The sequence below is a fragment of the Macaca mulatta genome, chromosome 11 (assembly GCF_049350105.2).
Source record: "Macaca mulatta isolate MMU2019108-1 chromosome 11, T2T-MMU8v2.0, whole genome shotgun sequence".
Taxonomy (NCBI): Eukaryota; Metazoa; Chordata; class Mammalia; order Primates; family Cercopithecidae; genus Macaca; species Macaca mulatta.
In genome coordinates, this window is record NC_133416.1 from 24,310,511 (window position 1) to 24,328,761 (window position 18,251).

Sequence of the window (18,251 nt, forward strand, 5' to 3'; positions counted from 1 at the left end):
TGATTTATCATTTTAAAAACTAAGAGAATGGCTGATATCAGTAAAGAGAGCAATGAAATAATTGCCTAGATCATCAAGATTAGTTTTAACTTTAATATTCAATTCATTCAGAATATAAAGGACAGTTTTGACTAAAATAAATAATTGAGATAAAAATGATTTGGGTGAATTTATTAAGGCACTCTCTTCTCCAATTTCTCTTTGAAGAAGAGAGTGTCTTTGCATGTATAATAGAAAAATCTATGTCTTTGCATTTATAATAGAAAAATCTATTTCTAATGAACATCAGGCCAGGTCAAAAAAATTTCTATTCAATTACAGAGACATTTTAAGGAAAAAGTACTGGGTTTATTCCTAAATATTTTATTCCTTTTGATGCCATCGTGGATAGTATTGTTTTCTTAATTTGAGATCATTTGTTGTTAGCATATAAGTACTTGGAAATAAAATTAACCAGGGAGGTGAAAAACATATACACTGAAAACTATGACATTGGTGAAATTAACACAAACAAAAAAATGAAAAGACATCTGGGCTTAGTGACTAGAAGAATTAATATTGTTAAAATGTCCATACTACCCAAAGCAATCTACAGATTCAATGTAATCCTTATCAAAATCCCAATGGCATTTTTTACAGAAATAGAAAAATCAATTCCAAAATTCATATGGAAACAGTAGACCCCAAATAGCCAAAGCTATCTTAAGAAAGCAGAACAAAGCTGGAAGTATCACACTTTTTGCTTGCAAAATATATTACAAACCTACAGTATTCAAAACAGTATGGTACTTGCATAAAGACACATGCATATATCAATGGAACAGAAGAGAGAGACCATAAATAAACCCATACATATGCAATCAACTGGTCTTCAGCAAGTGGTTTCAACAAACTGGATATCTACATACAAAAGAATAAAATTGGCCTATACTACACCATACACAAAAATAAACTCAAAATGAATTAAAAACTTAAATGTCAGACCTGAAACTATAAAAATCCTTAAAGAAAAAATAGAGGAAATGCTTCTTGGCATTGAACTTGGCAGTGATTTCTTGGATTTCACACCAAAGCACAGGCAATAAAACCAAAAATAGATAAGTAGAAGCATATCAAACTAAAGAGCTTCTGCACAGCAAAGGAAACAACAGAATGAAAAGGAGACTTATGGAATGAGAGAATATATTTGCAAACTATCTGTCTGATAAGAGATTAATATCCAAAATATAAAATAGTAAAAAAAAAAAAAAACAAAAAACGGAAACAGAAACAAAACAATTGAATTAAAAAATGGACAAAGAACCTGAATAGAGATATTTCTCCAAGTAAGACACACAAATGGCCACCAGGTATATATTAAATAGCATTCAACAACACTAATCATCAGGGAAATGCAAATCACAACCATAATGAGATATCACCTCACACCTGTTAGAATGGCTGTAACAACAACAAAAAAGAAAGATAACAAGTGTTAGTGAGGATGTGGAGAAACTGGAACCCTTACACACTGTTGCTGGCAATGTAGAATTGTGCAGCCAACAATGGAAAACAGCATGGAGGTTCCTCGAAAAACTAAAAATAGAATTGTCATATGATCCAGCAATCCCGCTTCTGGGTATTATGCAAGAGAATCAGAATTAGGGTCTCAAAGAAATATCTGCTCCCCCATCTTCATTGTAGCATCATTCACAATAGCCAAGATATTGAAACAACCCAAATGTCCATTGACAGATGAATGAATAAAGAAAATGTGGTATATACATGCAATGGGATATTATTCAGTCTTATAAAAAGAAGGAAATCCTGCCATTCACAACAACATGGATGAACCTAGAGGACATTATGCTAAATGAAATAAGCAAGCCATAGAAGGAGAAATACTCTATGATTCCACTTATATGAGGTATCTAAAATTTTGACTATTTTAGGTATTTTAATTAATTTAGTCAAAAGTTTAGACACTTCTTTTCACAGAAGCAGAAAATAGAATTGTGGGTTCCAGGAGATGGGGGAAAGGGAAAATGGGAAATTGTTGTTCAATAGTTATTTTTGGATTTTAGTTATGTGGGATGAATAAGTTCTAGAAATCTGCTGGTTAATAGAGTATGTACAATTAACAACATAGCCCTGTGTACTTTAAAATGTGTTAAGAGGATAAATCTCATGTTAAGTGTTCTTCCCACAAAAAATAAAGTAAAAACAGAAGAAAATAAACACTAGAAGAAAAGAAGAACATAAGGAAATTTTTGGTAGCGATTGCATATTGAACACCTTTATTGTGGTGATGTTTTTCACACGTATATACATATGCCCAAACTCATCAAAATGTAAGCATTAAATATATGCAATTTTTGTGGATCAATTAAACTTCAATAAAACTTTTTAAAAATATTAAATATAATTATTGGATATGTAAGTTTTAAGTATCTTGAAAACTTCCTCAGTATTTCTCAGAAATAGAAAATAAGTTTCTCATATACTCTTTCTTTAAAGTGTTTCTCAAACAAAAAGTGAAATCAACCACCCCACTGTTTAAATTGCCCAAATCAGCAAATGAACAGTAAATAATTGTCCAAAGGTATAGACCCATGGTGAAAGGCAGGTCTTATCATTTCCAGCCATTCCCACAGTGACACAGTGGCTCACAAGCAGAATGGTGCAAATAGGTAACCATAAATAATATTTATGTCTTTAAAGTCTCTCTTTGTTAGGCTCAATTATCTTGGAAAACTATGGTTATGGTCATGAACAATTACAAATATGCATAACAAATGACTCTTACCTGTTGGAATTCGAATGTCTATATTGGATAATGTGGCTAAACCACTGCCCCATGAAAAGTATCCATTTGTGACCTACAAATAAAAATATAGAAATTAAATTATATGTGTGGTATCAATGAATAATTCTAATTAAAATAAAAATTTGTAAGTGCTAAAAGACTCAACCCAAGGTAGAGCACACAATGGTGAAATTCTGATTTAGAGTTATGGTTTTTTAGTGGTGTAAATGAAAAATTAAAGAGAATGAAAGTGAAAGGAGGGTCTTTCAATTTGCGATATTATGAAGAATGCTAAAAATCTCTGAAAATTTGGGATTACCGGATTGTTTACATATGGACATTCTTAAAAGACAATTGTCCCAAACACTTTCCAATGAAATCCCTACATTAATTATTTTCTTACTGCCAGACAATTCCCCAAATCCTAGTGATTAAAATAAAGAAGAGAAATAACCACAGATTATTCCAGCAAAATGACTTCATTAACTGAGGAGGAAAACTGTAATTAATGAGTTTCCTGAACTGTGTAGGCCAACTATTCACTGAAGTTAAAAAAAAGAGTAAAGAATAATAAAAGAAGTGAGGCAATATTGCTTGTGTTATAAATGCCAGCAATCAGCAAAAATCACAATACCTTCTATTCATCCCGCAGAATCTATTTGTTTTAACAAGCTTCAAGTGGACTTAATACTTTTACCAGTTATAAAAATAGGAAATAAAACAATAACGGAACCCAAGAATTAGAAGGATGAAGTAGACATAGATGACGGGAGGAAGGGCTCCTAAAAATCAGGAGAAATTAAAGATACACTTTGCTCATAAACTAATATCTTATTTCAAAACCATAAATGAAATTTCTAAGCACACTATTGTTTAGGAATTTTGCAGAACGGATTTGTGATATCTCAATTATAACTACATATAACCCTAAAAACTCTTCATAAAATGAACAACTTAGAGAGTGAAAAACTCTGCTTGAAAAGGCTAGATTATGTTTGTCCATGCAGGTTTTCTCTAGCTTATAATACACATGGCACAACATTCAGTAATAGCCATAACATAGCTAAGCATGAAATTAGTCATGGAAGGAGGGTCTCACGGAAGGGCTGGATTAGAATTGCTGATTGCTTTGTAAATATGGCTGATCATCCTCATTCTGTGTGAGGCACAGGGTTAGGTTGGCATAGATCACAAAGAAGGCATAATGCATCCTCCCTACTCTCTTGAAGCTTGCAATCAGTTGAGTAAGTAAACCATGGAAAGAAGTGAGTACAAGACACTACATTATGGGCTAAGTACCAAATAGAGGGGACACACAGACACTAAGTACAATAGTAGCTCATAAAGAAAATCATTTACATCTGGGATGAGTCAAAAAACTTTTTGGAAAAAGAGGCCTTTTAACTAGTTTTGTAAAATATACTGAATGTCATTGAAAGCATTTGTAGGTAAAGAACTATAGTGAGAATAGGCCAAAGATCAAAAAACTATAAAATATGTCAGAGGAAATGATGAATAGAGCTAGCTGGGGCAGAGCTGGCTGGGGCTGTCATTATGGTTAAATGACAAAGGGCATGCAAAGAAATTAAACAGCCTTAGAGGCTGAAGATTCCATTTTCTCCCCTAGAGTAGGTGAGGAGGCTAAAAGAGGCACAAAAATAGATGCTTGTGGACAAGGGCCAGCATGAAACTGAGAGGGGCCCTACATGACACCCTTGATGTTCTCAGCAAATTGGGAGCTAAGGTGATCTGGAGAAAGAGGAGGCAAAAGGGGAGAGAAGGAGGTGGCAATAGAGTAGTGACAATTGCATAGCTACTGTAGGTTTGGAAAATAATGCTGCTAAGAGACATGTGAAAGGATGGCAGATAGCTACTGGGGGAGGGGAGTCAGCTGAGATTGGAGATAATAAATCTGTGACCATGCTGGCCTGTATCACTGTGTCACCTTCTCCATAGCACTCAGCAGCCTGGTTATAGACGTGTAGAAGGCACGAGGTTGGATTCCTGCAGAAAGGTACTAAAGGACTGGGAGAAAAAGAAGGGGCTCAAGATATTGAAGGTTTCAATGGTGTTAAAAAAAACAATGACCATGAAATTAAAGGCCTGAGAAAACTTGGGTACCAGGATTTTGTTGTCAGTGACTGACTAGTCTAATAGAGCAAGATAGAGGGGATGCAGTTCCAGGTGGTGACCAAGTGTGAATACAGATTATATGAGTGTGGCAGTAAATTATACCTGTGATATCAATGAACAATTTCTCATTAAGATAAAAATGTGTAAGTGCTAAAAGACTCAACACAAGGTAGAACACACAATGGTGAAATTCTGATTTAGGGTTATGGCTATTTAGTGGTGTAAATGAAAAATTAAAGAGAACGAAAGTGAAAGGAGGGTCTTTCAATTTGTGCTGTTATGAAGAATGCGAAAATTCCTTTAGTACCTTTCTGCAGCAATCCAACCTCATGCCTTCTACACATGTAAAACCAGGCTGCTGAGTGCTATGGAGAAGGTGACACAGTTATCCAGGTGAGGTGCAAAGGAATGACAGTAGATTAGGGGATTTTCAGGCCGGGATACTGGATAGACTGTGCCCTTGGAAGTTTAAATCCTAACCATGTGTGGCACATACAAAGATAGAATGGTGGACTAGGAAACATACTCACATCTACAGTGAAGGTGGAAGAGTGATTACGAGGTCCTTGATAATAGATGTGAGAGTAGGCAGAAAACACCATAGCTTTATGAGTGTGACAGGGGAAGGTCATGGTCTGAAAGTAGCAGGAAAGAACTAGAAGAATGAAATGTCACCTTCTGATTTGGTGCTACATTGAACTAAAAGAAGGAACAACATCCACACAAGAAAGATAGAAGAGCAGGAAGGCTAAAGTTAATTTCTCTTGCTACCATTTACAATTTCGTTCCCTCCCACCTTTTACAAAATGCACTAAATTCCCCACCAGCAGGGTTAAAATCCCGACTTCCCCAACTAGATGTCTGAACTTGGAGAATCAGCTAATATATAAATCGGTCTTTGCAAAGCATCTTGTAAGGATAGTACAATGATGAACATCATAGCAGGGTTTCTGATAGAGGAAAGATGGAGGCAAGCTCAGTGTACATCACTAGGGGATAAGTAAAAACGCAGCGACACAGTCTACAGGACACAATGGTGCACTTAGCAGAAGCAAAACATCAAGAAAACACTTAAATAAATTGAGAGCACATAGACACTTATGACAACGCTACATATTTTACAAATATATGAGCATGCCTAAGCACATCAAGCACATTAGAGCTGGTTCTATAATGATGGGGGTAGGGGTATGTATATTGCGGATGAGGTGACTTTGATAGGAAGGAGTATCAAGGATACAGGGAAAGAATGAATTAAAATTTAAAAGCAGGAGCCAGATAGACACAAAATGTCACCTAGTATATGATTCCATTTATATGAAATATCCAGAATACGCAAATCCATTGGTTGCTGCCCAGGGCAAGGGGAGTGGGAAATGGGAAGCAATTGCTTAATGGGTTTGAGATTTCCTCTTGGGGTGATGAAACAGTTTTGGAACTAGGTAAATGTTGCACAACATTGTGAATGTACTAAATGCCACTGGACTGTTCACTTTGAAATGGTTGTCTGCTAAGTGAATTTCACCTCAATGAAAAGAATGTTTTTTTAAATGTAAAGGCAGGGCACAGATAGACCATTGTCCATTTTCTCCTTCTGAAAATAAGTAACAACGATGAACAAAATTTGGTTTGTAAAAAATCTCACCAAAAGAAGCAGTTAGGAAATGCCAAGTCAAACTATAAGGAAAAAATACAAATTCAAAGGTGTGAGCCCCAGACCACCTAAGCCTCCTTCCCCCAAGGGGCCAAGTATAGCTAAGAAGGACAAAAAACAAAAAACAAAAAAACCAAAAATATAGTTATAAAGACTTGTTCTAAAAGGTATCAATGTTCATCAGAAAGCTATAGTAATCATTACAGCAGGATATTGAACAGACAAATAAATCTGAGAAAAATCAGTAAAGGCTATCAACTGATTCGCACACATATAGATCCTTGATGTGTAACTGACATCACACTGAAGATCAGTGGGGACAGTGATCAATATATGGGGCTAGGCAACTAGATATCACACTTGAAAACATTAAATCAGACCTTACTGATTTACTACTATATTTGGGAAAATGACTAAATGTACTACTGCTACATTTATGATTTACTAATAAATTATTCATCACTGATTTACCTACTAAATCACATCCCTACTTCATACTAAACACAAAATTTGATTTTATGTGTATTAAAGGACTAAAGGTAAAAAGTGTAGCTTCAAAGCTTTTAGGAGCTAATATAGAACGTCATCATGGCCTCTGGGTAGGAAAAGTTTTCTTAAATAAGACCGAACACCAAAGCATTAACCATAAAGGAAAAGTTGTATACTAGACTATATCAAAATTAAGAACTTCTGCTCAGTGAAAGATATCATAGAGCAGAAAGCCAAGCCACATAGAGTGGGAGAAGAATTTTGCAACATATTTGACTGTCAAAGTAGTACCAAGAATTTTTTTTTTTTTTTTTTTTTTTTTTTTTTTTTTTTTTGAGACGGAGTCTCGCTCTGTCCTCCAGGCTGGAGTGCAGTGGTGCGATCTTGGTTCACTGCAAGCTCTGCCTCCCGGGTTCACGCCATTTCCCTGCCTCCCTGCCTCGGCCTCCCGAGTAGCTGGGACTACAGGTGTCTGCCACCACGCCCGGCTAATTTATTGCATTGTTAGTACAGACAGGTTTCACCATGTCAGCCAGGATGGTCTCGATCTCCTGACCTCGCGATCCACCCACCTCGGTCTCCCAAAGTGCTGAAATCACAGGCATGAGCCACGAGGCCTGGCCAAGAATTTTTAAAGAGAAGAAGGACAAACAACCTCGTAATTCACAAAAGAGAAATCCAAACCCAAACCCCGATGGCCATTTTCATAAATATAACTTTATCGCAAGTTGTCTGACCTTATTTGTAATCAGAAAAATGCAAATAAAAACCACAGCAAGATACAGTTGCATCTCTCCCAGCACATAACACTTGGCAAAAAAAAAAAGAAAGAAAAGCATTTTTTTAGTGAAGATGTAGAACAATTGGAACTCTCAGTCACTTCTGGTGAAAGTGTAAATTGGCACCATCACTTTGGAAAGCAGTTTGCCATTATCTAGGAAGGCTGAGGATGCACATACCGTATAACTCAGCAACTGTTCACAATACCCCCAAACTGAAAAACACCCAACAGCCCATCAAAAGTAGAACAGATAATTAACTTCTGGTATATTTATACAATAGAACAATTTATACAATAGAACAGCAATGAGAGTGAATGAATTGTGGTTACAGCAGTATGGATGAATTACACATACACAATGTTGAGCAAAAGAAGCAACACACACCCATACACACATATTTAAACTTTTAAGAAACTAAAAATATGTTTTTAGGGATGCGTGCATAGCAAGAATAATCAAGGAAATGATGACTGTAAGAGTCGGGGTGGCAATTATATCTCAGGAAATATGTAAGAAGACAGCAGATACATGTGTTGCTGCATTTTCTGAGGGAGCTGCTGATATAAATACGTACTTCTCTGAAGTATATAGTATTTCACAATAAAAATATTTCAAAAAATAAATACATCATTACCAATTTGTGAGCTTTCGCCATAAATAAAAAAATTAATTTGAGCTTGAAAGTGAGCCTGAAACTGCGGAGGCCATTCAGAAGCACAGCAAAGTCAGAGCCATTGATAAGCAGCTATTTTTCTAATGCGTGAATGGTCAATTTTGGAAAAAAAAATCATAATAGTCTCTCTTTTTTCTTTCAAAATGAAAATTAATGAAACACATGGAAAAGACATATTTTTAGATTCCTACTCTAGTGAACAGAAAATGTCAATTAAAAACTGGCCCTGCTTTTTATTCACCAATACATTAGTTGTTATCTGGGCATTGTGGGGAAACAACAGCATAGAGGACCCTTTCCAATCTCTCATTCCTTATCTTTTCATAGCCCCTAGTTCACACTCTGCCTGACCATGATAATTGCCTAGGAACACCACACACACACACACACACACACACACACACACACACACACACACACACACACATATTTTTTTAAATCTTTGTAGGTGATTCTAACGCATAACCAAAGTCAAGAATCACTAGAACCCTCTTTAAAATTCCTATGTGACATATCATTTTAACCCCCAAAAAACCACACTAAAATGGCATGTCCACCTCAAGATGGGCAAACCATGGCTCAGTGAGGCATAGTAATGTGCCCAAACATCAAGTTAGTGGAAAAGGGAGGGCTAGCACTAGCTTGTTCCATTCAATCACAGGTTTGTTCCGATTATGAAGTGGCTATTGTGGGAAGGTATTGTGTCAGGTGTCAAGGAGAGAGAGACCTAAACATAGCTCTTGGCTCTACTACACACCCCATACTGAGCCTCTCTGTCTCTCTGACTGGCCTAGGCTGTGCAGAGGAATTGGATATCCTCCAATAGCCAATGCAGCCAGTTTGCTAAGTTTCCAGGACTCTGGCAGCTCCCATGGATGGAGGCCCTTGACTGCTGCTGGCAGCTATTCCAGTTCCTGCACAACACTGACCACTCCCTCTTATCCCCAACTCTAGGTTGCCTGTTCTGCCTTAACTTAAGCGCAATGCCTGGGGAGAGTCCAAATAGCCAAGTTTGAAATGAGATCAAGGGCAGTACCGGGAAACTGGTGAATGCATACACTAGTCTGAGTCTCCCCTGATTGAAAACAATGACTATCTAATTTATATTCCTAAAATACGAATTTATAATGTTGGTATTCTCCATGAATCAATTTATTTGGTTGATAAACATAGGAATACCAGAAAAACATACATGCAACACTAGCTTCTAAAGCAGATTCAGAGGAAAGGCACATTCTCTGGTTATTGAAATGTGCTGCTGGAGCAAAAATTGTGGCTGGGAGGTGAGGAAGAACTGACAACTAAAACTCAGATATTTTTTAAAATGTTGTTAGGGTTAATGACAACTGTAAAAAGAATTTAAAGGCACAATTTAGGACACTTTCACAGAACTTCGCCATAAAGTAGTAACATAAATGTATCTATTCATGTAAGAATCCAGGAAATAAAAATAACCTTTATTGCGATGTCCTCTGTTTCTGTGGGACGTAGACGCCGTGTTGATTGCTCATAGCTGTCCAGGTGATATCTTCCAGGCTGTTTCCTGTTTATAGTTTTTGGCTGCTGCATTCCAAAAGGAAAAGAACACAAGTTGGAGCTTTATTAAAAAAATGAGGTTTTACCGAACATTTACTCACATTGCTAACTAAGTTCCAAGAAAAAGAAACAAGTGGATGTCATATTTTAATTATTTCAATGACTCCTTCATAAAAAAAAAAAAAGAAAAATTCTTAAGTTATAGTTAAACCTCATTCACATGCCTCTTAAGAAAATATGAAAATAGGATACTTGCAAATGATGGAAGTTAAAGTACAGAGTCCCATAATCTTTCTCCAGTGATATGGATGGATTATCTTTCTCCAGTGGCATAGATAAGCTTTTTGGATAATCTTTCTCCAGTGATATGTATGGATTATGCCCAGGCAATAAAAACAACTGTGTGGTGTTAAAAGGTGATCAGATTAACTCAGGTCAAACTAGAATCCATTTGTTAGACTATCATATGGTTTGGCTGTCGTGGGAGGGACCCAGTGGGAGGTAATTGAATCATGGATGGGGGGGCCTTTTCCCGTGTTGTTCTCGTGATAGTGAATAAGTCTCAGGAGATCTGATGGTTTTAAATAGGGGAGTTCCCCTGCACACGCTCTCATGTCTGCCACCATATAAGATGTGCCTTTGCTTCTTCTTTGCCTTCCACCGTGATTGTGAGGCCTCCCCAGTCATGTAGAACTGTGAGTCCATTAAACCTCTTTCCTTTATAAATTACCCAGTCTCAGGTATGTCTTTATTAGCAGCGTAAGAATAGACTAATACAGCTATCAGGCTTGTAAATGTTCCACCAGTACATTATTGATTATTCTCTGAATCATGAGGAGTTTTAATCTGATACACTCACATAAATCAGATTGAGCTGCACAGCACCCAGCATCTGCTATGGATTGACAAAAGCATAAAGATCTAGAATTTTTGTCCAAAGATATTACAGTGTTTCATCAGGAGATCCGTAAGTCTTATAGAATGATCTAGTCTATCTCCAATGTTATAGCCCTATTCCCAGTCAACGGACTAAAATATCCATTATAAAGAGGATGCCAGCTGAGGTGTGACAGTCTCCATATATTTAAGGTGATTGTAAGTCATACCTAGAAATCTGTTATTCTCTAATTTTTTAGTTCAGTTTCACACAGAGATAAATGGCTAACGAGAAGGTGCAATATTTAGCTCATAAATCTCTAATTTGGAAAAATTTTAAAACTCAAAATTTCTTCCAGAAACATATTGAGTCAGTATTTCAACATAAATAATTAACCTTTTTTTTTTTTTTTTTTGCAACTGAGTCGCACTCTGTCACCCAGGCTGGAGTGCAGTGGCATGAACACATCTCACTGCAGCCTTGACCTCCCAGGCTCAAGTGATCCTCCCACCTCAGCCTCCTGAGAAGCTGAGACTACAGGTGCATTTGCCACCATGCCTGGCTAACTTATTTACTATTTGTGCAGACAGGTACTCCCTATGTTGCCCAGGTTGGTGTCAAACACCTGGATACCAGCAATCCGCCCATCTCAGTTTCCTAGAGTGCTGGGACTATAGGTATGAACCAATGCACTCAGCCATAATTGTCTTCCTACACAAATACCTTATAGAGACTATGAAGGTTAAGTAATAATACACTTTAAACTGTTAAGTTACCTAGAAAAGCAAAGGATTCTAGAATTGTGAATGTTATTGGTTTTGGGGGGTTATTTTTTGGCCTGGAACTGCAGGTTTAGCTTTTTGAAAAATCCACTGGGTTCTACCATGGGAATTAGGAATGTCCTCAAATAATCAGTAATTTAATCCAAACAAGATAATGCTCTTCCAGTTTCCATCAACTGGTGTATCAAGAGAACACCCAAACTATCAAATAGTACATTGCTAGGCTACATGCCAATAAATACACAAATTAAAAAGCCACTGAAAAGATTAGAAAGTAAGACACTAGCAGGGGTTCTGTCACACAGAAAATACTAATATATTTTGACTTAACACAAAGAGAGAGAGGAGGAGAGTATGTTCATTAACTTTATTTTAGTTTTATTTTTCCTTCTCACAGCCCTCACAAATACTCCTGGAAGTACACTGCATGAGAGGTTGTAGAAAGCCACTATCCTTTAGGCTAAGTATATTTTCCATGCAAAACAGGTCTACACCTACATATAAAATGTACTGTCTTCTAGAGTCTTTAATTCTGTAACATTATTGCCCCCACAGGTCCAAAAGAAATGACTTCATGCCCTTCACAAAACTAAGAAGAGGGTGGGAAGAGTAGATGTGTTGACAGAGATTTGAGTCGAAGTTCCACAGATGTAATATGAAGAGACTTTGGCCCTAGACTGTCACTAATTCTCCATGGAGGTTCTACAGCCAAAACCACTTAACTCTAAGTTTTTACAGAATACATAGTATCTTAAGCGCTCTCAAGAAGGAGTTTCCACTAGTGTTATTTTCAAACACACAACTTTTTTCACTCCATTTTAAAAAGTTTGTCATTTGTGGTTTGGCCCCTCAGCAGTGATGAATGACCCTGAAAGACATCAAGAAGTTCAGTCTGGTTTCAATAACCCTGAAGATGTTGGATGCATTTGAAGGGGATTCTTTTTTTCTTTCCAAAACCTTTTCTCAGTTCAATTTTTCTTCTATGCCACATCTCATACAAAAAAATTCTTCAGATTTCCCTAACTCCATGAACTTGACCTCCTATATCCCATTTCTTGAGGTAATCTCATTCTGCTCATCCCCATATCTCTGAAAGACAAGTTCCTTGGTAGTCTAGGACCATCCAAAGAGTGACGAGACTAGTTCTAATCAAATATTTGACCCCCTATTGCCTAAAAGTTTAGACATCCTTTAATATTTTTGTCTTTGTATCCATGTCCACACAATAACAAATAAACACTTTGAGGCATTGTTCCCCCAGCATATATAAGCATGGTGGTGGTCTCTTCTCGGACAAAATCATACCTGTCCAGTAAAACAACTTACCAGAAAGTTAAAAAACAAAAACAGACAAACAAACAAACAAAAACCCTCCAGAACAGCAGAAGGAAATAAGTCTAAATATAGCTACATGATTGCCTTAACTATTTTTAGCAGTTTTAAACATGATGTAAAAAATATAGATTAATTTCCTGGCAAAAGCTTTCCAAATTCCAATCAGTTCCAGTCAGGAGATTGCATATACATTTGTGTTGGTTCACCTAAATGGTAAATATATTCATATTTTTTCTAATAGTAACAATTATAACTAATATTAACTTATGACTCACTGTGGAATAATGCTTTTCTACTTTGTGAAATATATTAATTTTTAAGAATTTCTTCAGATTTTTTTAGACACTTCCTTCAAGAAAATTTTATAATCCAGTCATTGATTTAAGTATTATCTAATGGCTAGTGACTCTTAAATTTATATCTCCAAAGCTTATGTCTCTTCTTGGGTTAAGAAGTATCTCAAAATTTGCACGTGCAAAATGTACCTCTTTATTCTATCTCAACAGCTATATCATCTACCCAGAAGTCAAGCCAGTAACCTAGGATTCTTCCTTGAGTCCTCTTTCTGCCTCATCGCCCCCATCCAATCTATCGGCAAGTCTTTATCAGCTCAACCTCTAAAGTGTACACTGAATTTGATCTCCTTTTTTCACAATATCCACTGCAACTGGACCAAAAGCTGTAATTCTGTCATCCTCTCCTGCCTATATTATTATAATTACTTCTTTACTGATCTATGTGTTTTACTCTTTGTCCTCCATTGACTTCCCTCTACACAGAAAACAACATATAAATGAAATTATATCAAAAATATAAATGAAATTATATTACTCCCTACTTTGAAACCTTCCAGTAATTTCCTATTGCATGTCAATAAAATCTAAACGCTTTCCGTGGCTTACAGGGGCCCTCAATCATTGTTCTCACATCATCTCATCTTTCTCTTCTTTACCAGGCTCCAACCACAGTACCCCTCTGTTCCTTGAATACACCAAATTAATTCCTACCTCAACACCTTTGCATCTGCTAGTTCTCCTGAGTGGAATACTCTTTTTCTATAACTTTTCAGGAAAGGTACCTATTTTTTTATTCAAGTCTTGGCTCAAATGCTGGATCTCCAGAAGGGCCTTCTTGGAAATGACCACCCTGTTTCAAGTACCCAATTCACTCTTTAATGTCCTCTTTTATTTTCTTCACACAGTGAAACTATGTTATTGTTTTAATTTGCTTATCAATTCCTGCCTCAAGAAAGCGAATTCTGTGACAGGAAGGATCTCACATGTCTTGTTCATTGCTACAACCCTAAGTCTTGGCACAAAGCACAGCCAAAAAAATCTAAAAACACAGGCATATATTTTAAAAAGCTTATTCATATTACATGTAATGCATGACAAAATAATACTGACTATGTTTATAGATTTTATGTAGACACTAAGTAAATATTTGCATCATGGATAAATGAACTGGACTACAACTTACAAGATTCAAGTTTTAATTCTAGCTCTACCACTTAGTAATCTTACGACTTTATTTAAGCCTCATGACATGCAAAATAAAAAGAGCTGGAAAATAAAAAAAAGAGACAATGTAATGTAATTCAACTGGAAAATAAAAAGAGACAATGTAATATACTAAGTGGATAAAAAGATAAAATGCATCAGAAAATATGTTTTAAACTATAAAGGGTAGTATAGCTAAACGGTATTATAAGAAAATGGTGCATGAGTCGTAAACTTATTTTATGTTATTTTAATATAAATTTGGAGTAACCAAACTCTCAATTGCCTTTTGAATTAAACATGTATTGTCTCTTAGGATAATTTTTTCCTGGATTTATAAAGACAAGCCTTATACATTTGTCTATTGATTTTAGACTTGTGAGGTTGTACAGAAGCAAGTGGCAATTTTTCTTCACATGGGTTAAAAAATAAAGCTTATAATCTCACTCATATTAATCTGTCCATTCTGCTGAGACTGTCCTCTATTCATAACTTCCATAACAAAAATAAGGCACTTACAACTCCAGTGTGCTTCTTACAGGACTCAAAAGGAAGCGAACCTTCACCAGTTCGCCAACTGTCATCACCAATCTCATCACTCAAGAGAAACTCATTCAGCTTTTGAACACTGCAAAAAAGCAACAAACACAGAGTAAGATTTAACAATAAAACCACCACTCAAAAAATGCTACTTAAATAATAACTTTAACACACATTTTTATGGTGAGTAGGATGCCTGCGAGAGTCATTTTTCAAGACCAACTGGGAATTCACCTACATCGACCAAACATCCTAAATTGCCGAGGACAGTGGGGTTTCCAGGACATGGGACTTTCAGTGCTAAAACCAGAAAAATGTCAGAAAAGTCAGGACCACTTGTCACCCTAATTTCAACAGAACCTTCTGTGCATTTTTTTTGCAATTATATTCCTTGTCAAAAACAGTGAAGTTGTTTAGGAACTTGGAACACGGTGGTTAAAAATAACACCAAGGAGGAAATTCCTGTTAGTATTCTAATTTTACAAATGATGGGGACGTGATGTATAGAGAAGCTAAGTAACCTGCCTAAAACCATGTACTATGCAGATCTGGAATCCTTGGCCACTGTGTATCTTGCTTAAGCACTATGTATTATTCACATTTTCTGAAGCTGGCAAGGAGAGGGGCCTCTAGAGTCTTGCTGCTCAAAAGTTTCAGCCAAGAACCAGCAGCATCAGCATCAACTGGGAGCTTATTAAAAACAGAAAATCTCAGCCCTGCCTCCAAATAAGAATCACATTATGCATTTGACCAACACCCAGAGGCGCTTCACAAGCACCTCTAGAGAGGCCCTGCTCTAGAAGACTGGTTTGCAAACATTCTTTACTGTAACCTCCTTAGGCTGGACACAAGATCCCTTGGCTCATCTACTCTACCCATTCTAACTTTCTCAAACCAGTGTCACAGGATCAGGATCAAAAATAAATAAGCAAAACAAAGAAACGATAATGTGGTTTGTAAACGTCATCCTAGAAATAAAATAACATACAAAAGGAAATTCAGTGAAGTTGCAAAGGAAAAGAAGTGTTCCTTTTGGCAAGCTAGGATGCAGCAAGTGGAAAAACTTGCTTGGTACGTGCAGCAGCAACTACAGGGGAGGTATTGCCTTTGATAGGAAACTAGAAAATGTATGTATGAAATAAACGGTTTCTTTTTTAAAAATTTTATTTGAACTTATAGTCAAGTTCCACCAGACAAGTCTTCAGAACTTGCTTTTTGTGACACAATAACAAAATGAGAAAAAAGTAAATTTAATTTAGTCTGCTGCCCATGATCTTTAATCGTTTTGGCTTTGCATGCCAGAGAAACATGAAGGAAGATGAAAATCCATTGAGGCAATCTATTAGCTGTCAAATTGCACTTGCAGGGAACTAAAAGAGGTAATTGTTTAGGAAGAGCTTCAGTTTGTACACTTTCTTTGAGTCTTTGACAGCAAAGTCTGACCACATAGACTTGAAAAACGGTGTTATAAATGGCTTATGAAACATTATTTTATTCCTCTTAAATGGCAGTTATTTCATCTTCACTTTTATAGATTGTAATTGTCATTCTGTTCTTACATTTTGAAAAGACTTGATTTTAAGAAGTGCAGCTCTGTCAATCAAAGGAATACCTTTAAACAGTCTCACACTATTTCTCCGCACAAAAAAAGAAAGTTGAGCAGCCAGGCTCATTTGCCTTTATAACTCCAAATCTAGCAATGCCTGGCACATGTTGTTCAAGGAATGTTTGTTGAATAAATCAAAGAAGAGATAAACCAATGATTCAGACATTAAGTAAGGTCGGTTGGTTCAATTCTCCATTCCCATTTCTAGTATAGATACAAATCACTAATCTTTCCAATGTAGCCTCAAAGCTTTTATGGGATAAATGAGCCCCACTCTTCCTGAGCATTGGAAGCCATGATCCCTGACCTTGATTGGGAATGGGGACGACACTCTTTCTTCATAACATCCCACTTTGAAACATCAATGACAAGGACCACCAATGGATGCCAATACTAACCCATCTGTTAGTATTACTTACTTCCCTTCCTTTCCCATGTCCCCAGTCATTCTAGACTCTCTGGCTGAGGATCTCTGGCGCTGCCATTTTGTCATTGTTGTTGTTTGTTCTATGTCTATCTCTCCCTCTAGACTGTGAACTCTTTAACAGTAAAGATTTTCATCTTTGGAATCTATCCCAATACCTAAAATATAGCATGGTCATTCCTCAAGAAATGCCTAATGAAATAATAAATGGGTAATAAAAAAGCATTTTCTATTCCTATGAGGTCCCTTCAGAAATCACAGAGGTAAAACAATTGTGGAAAATGCACAAATCCTGACCAAGTGCGAAGTAATTTCCACCATGCTTCCAGGTTTATATTTTTAAAATGCAAATCTGTGCACGTAACGACCTGCTTCTTAAAGTCACAAATGGCATCCGGTTGCCTTTCAGCATCTTTAGCATCATCTAAAAGCTGCTCAGGAGTTTACTCTCCAGCTTCATGCCCTGATAATTCCCACATCAGAACCCTTCCTCCAATGACACTGAACTACTTTCAATCTCCTGAAGATACCAAGGTTTCTCACCTACTTACCCACCTTTTCCCCTTGAATATACTGCTCCCTCTGTTAAAACACGTTTTACATTTTTTTCTCCAGCTTTCCAAGTCTTACCTATTTTTAAGGATTCTATGAAAGAGCCACCACCTCCTTTAAATGTTTACTGACCACATAGTTTCCCTTCTCTCTCAAAAAGCTTCAAGGATGCCCATTATGGCCATAGCATTCTGTGTATAGCTTTATAACGCCATAACCCATGATACGGTAATTAGTTTCCCTTCCTCGTCTCTCTAACTAGGCTATGGACTCCCTGCAGATTTCAGCCTGTCTTTATCTTTGGAATTCTTAATGCCTAGCAATGTACCTGTATCAATAAATGAATGCACATCCACAGAAGATGCTCTGAGGCAGGGGGTAGAGATGAGCAAAATGGTGGTAAGATGGTAAAATGGAGATTTGTAACATACCTAAAATATTTAGGCAACATGGTGGGTACTTTTTATGTATTATCTCATTTAATTTTCTCAACCACCATAAGCAGGTAACATTATCGTGCTCATTTGACAATTGAGGAAGCTGAGCTACAGAAACACTAATTCATGTTTAAGGTCAAACAATGA

General features: G+C 36.6%; 1 protein-coding gene across 4 annotated transcripts in view; it reads right to left on the minus strand.

Moving 5' to 3' along the window:
• ABCC9 (ATP binding cassette subfamily C member 9) overlaps positions 1 to 18,251 on the minus strand; it is a 139,975-nt gene that overhangs the window by 78,665 nt on the left and 43,059 nt on the right. For all 4 annotated transcript variants that reach the window (XM_077953698.1, XM_077953697.1, XM_001098888.5 and 1 more), the window contains exons 15-17: positions 15,065 to 15,173; positions 9,972 to 10,079; positions 2,786 to 2,858 (exon numbers count right to left, since the gene is read on the minus strand). In XM_077953698.1, coding sequence (XP_077809824.1) covers positions 2,786 to 2,858; positions 9,972 to 10,079; positions 15,065 to 15,173 — 290 coding nt within the window. The remainder of the gene's footprint in view (positions 1 to 2,785; positions 2,859 to 9,971; positions 10,080 to 15,064; positions 15,174 to 18,251) is intronic.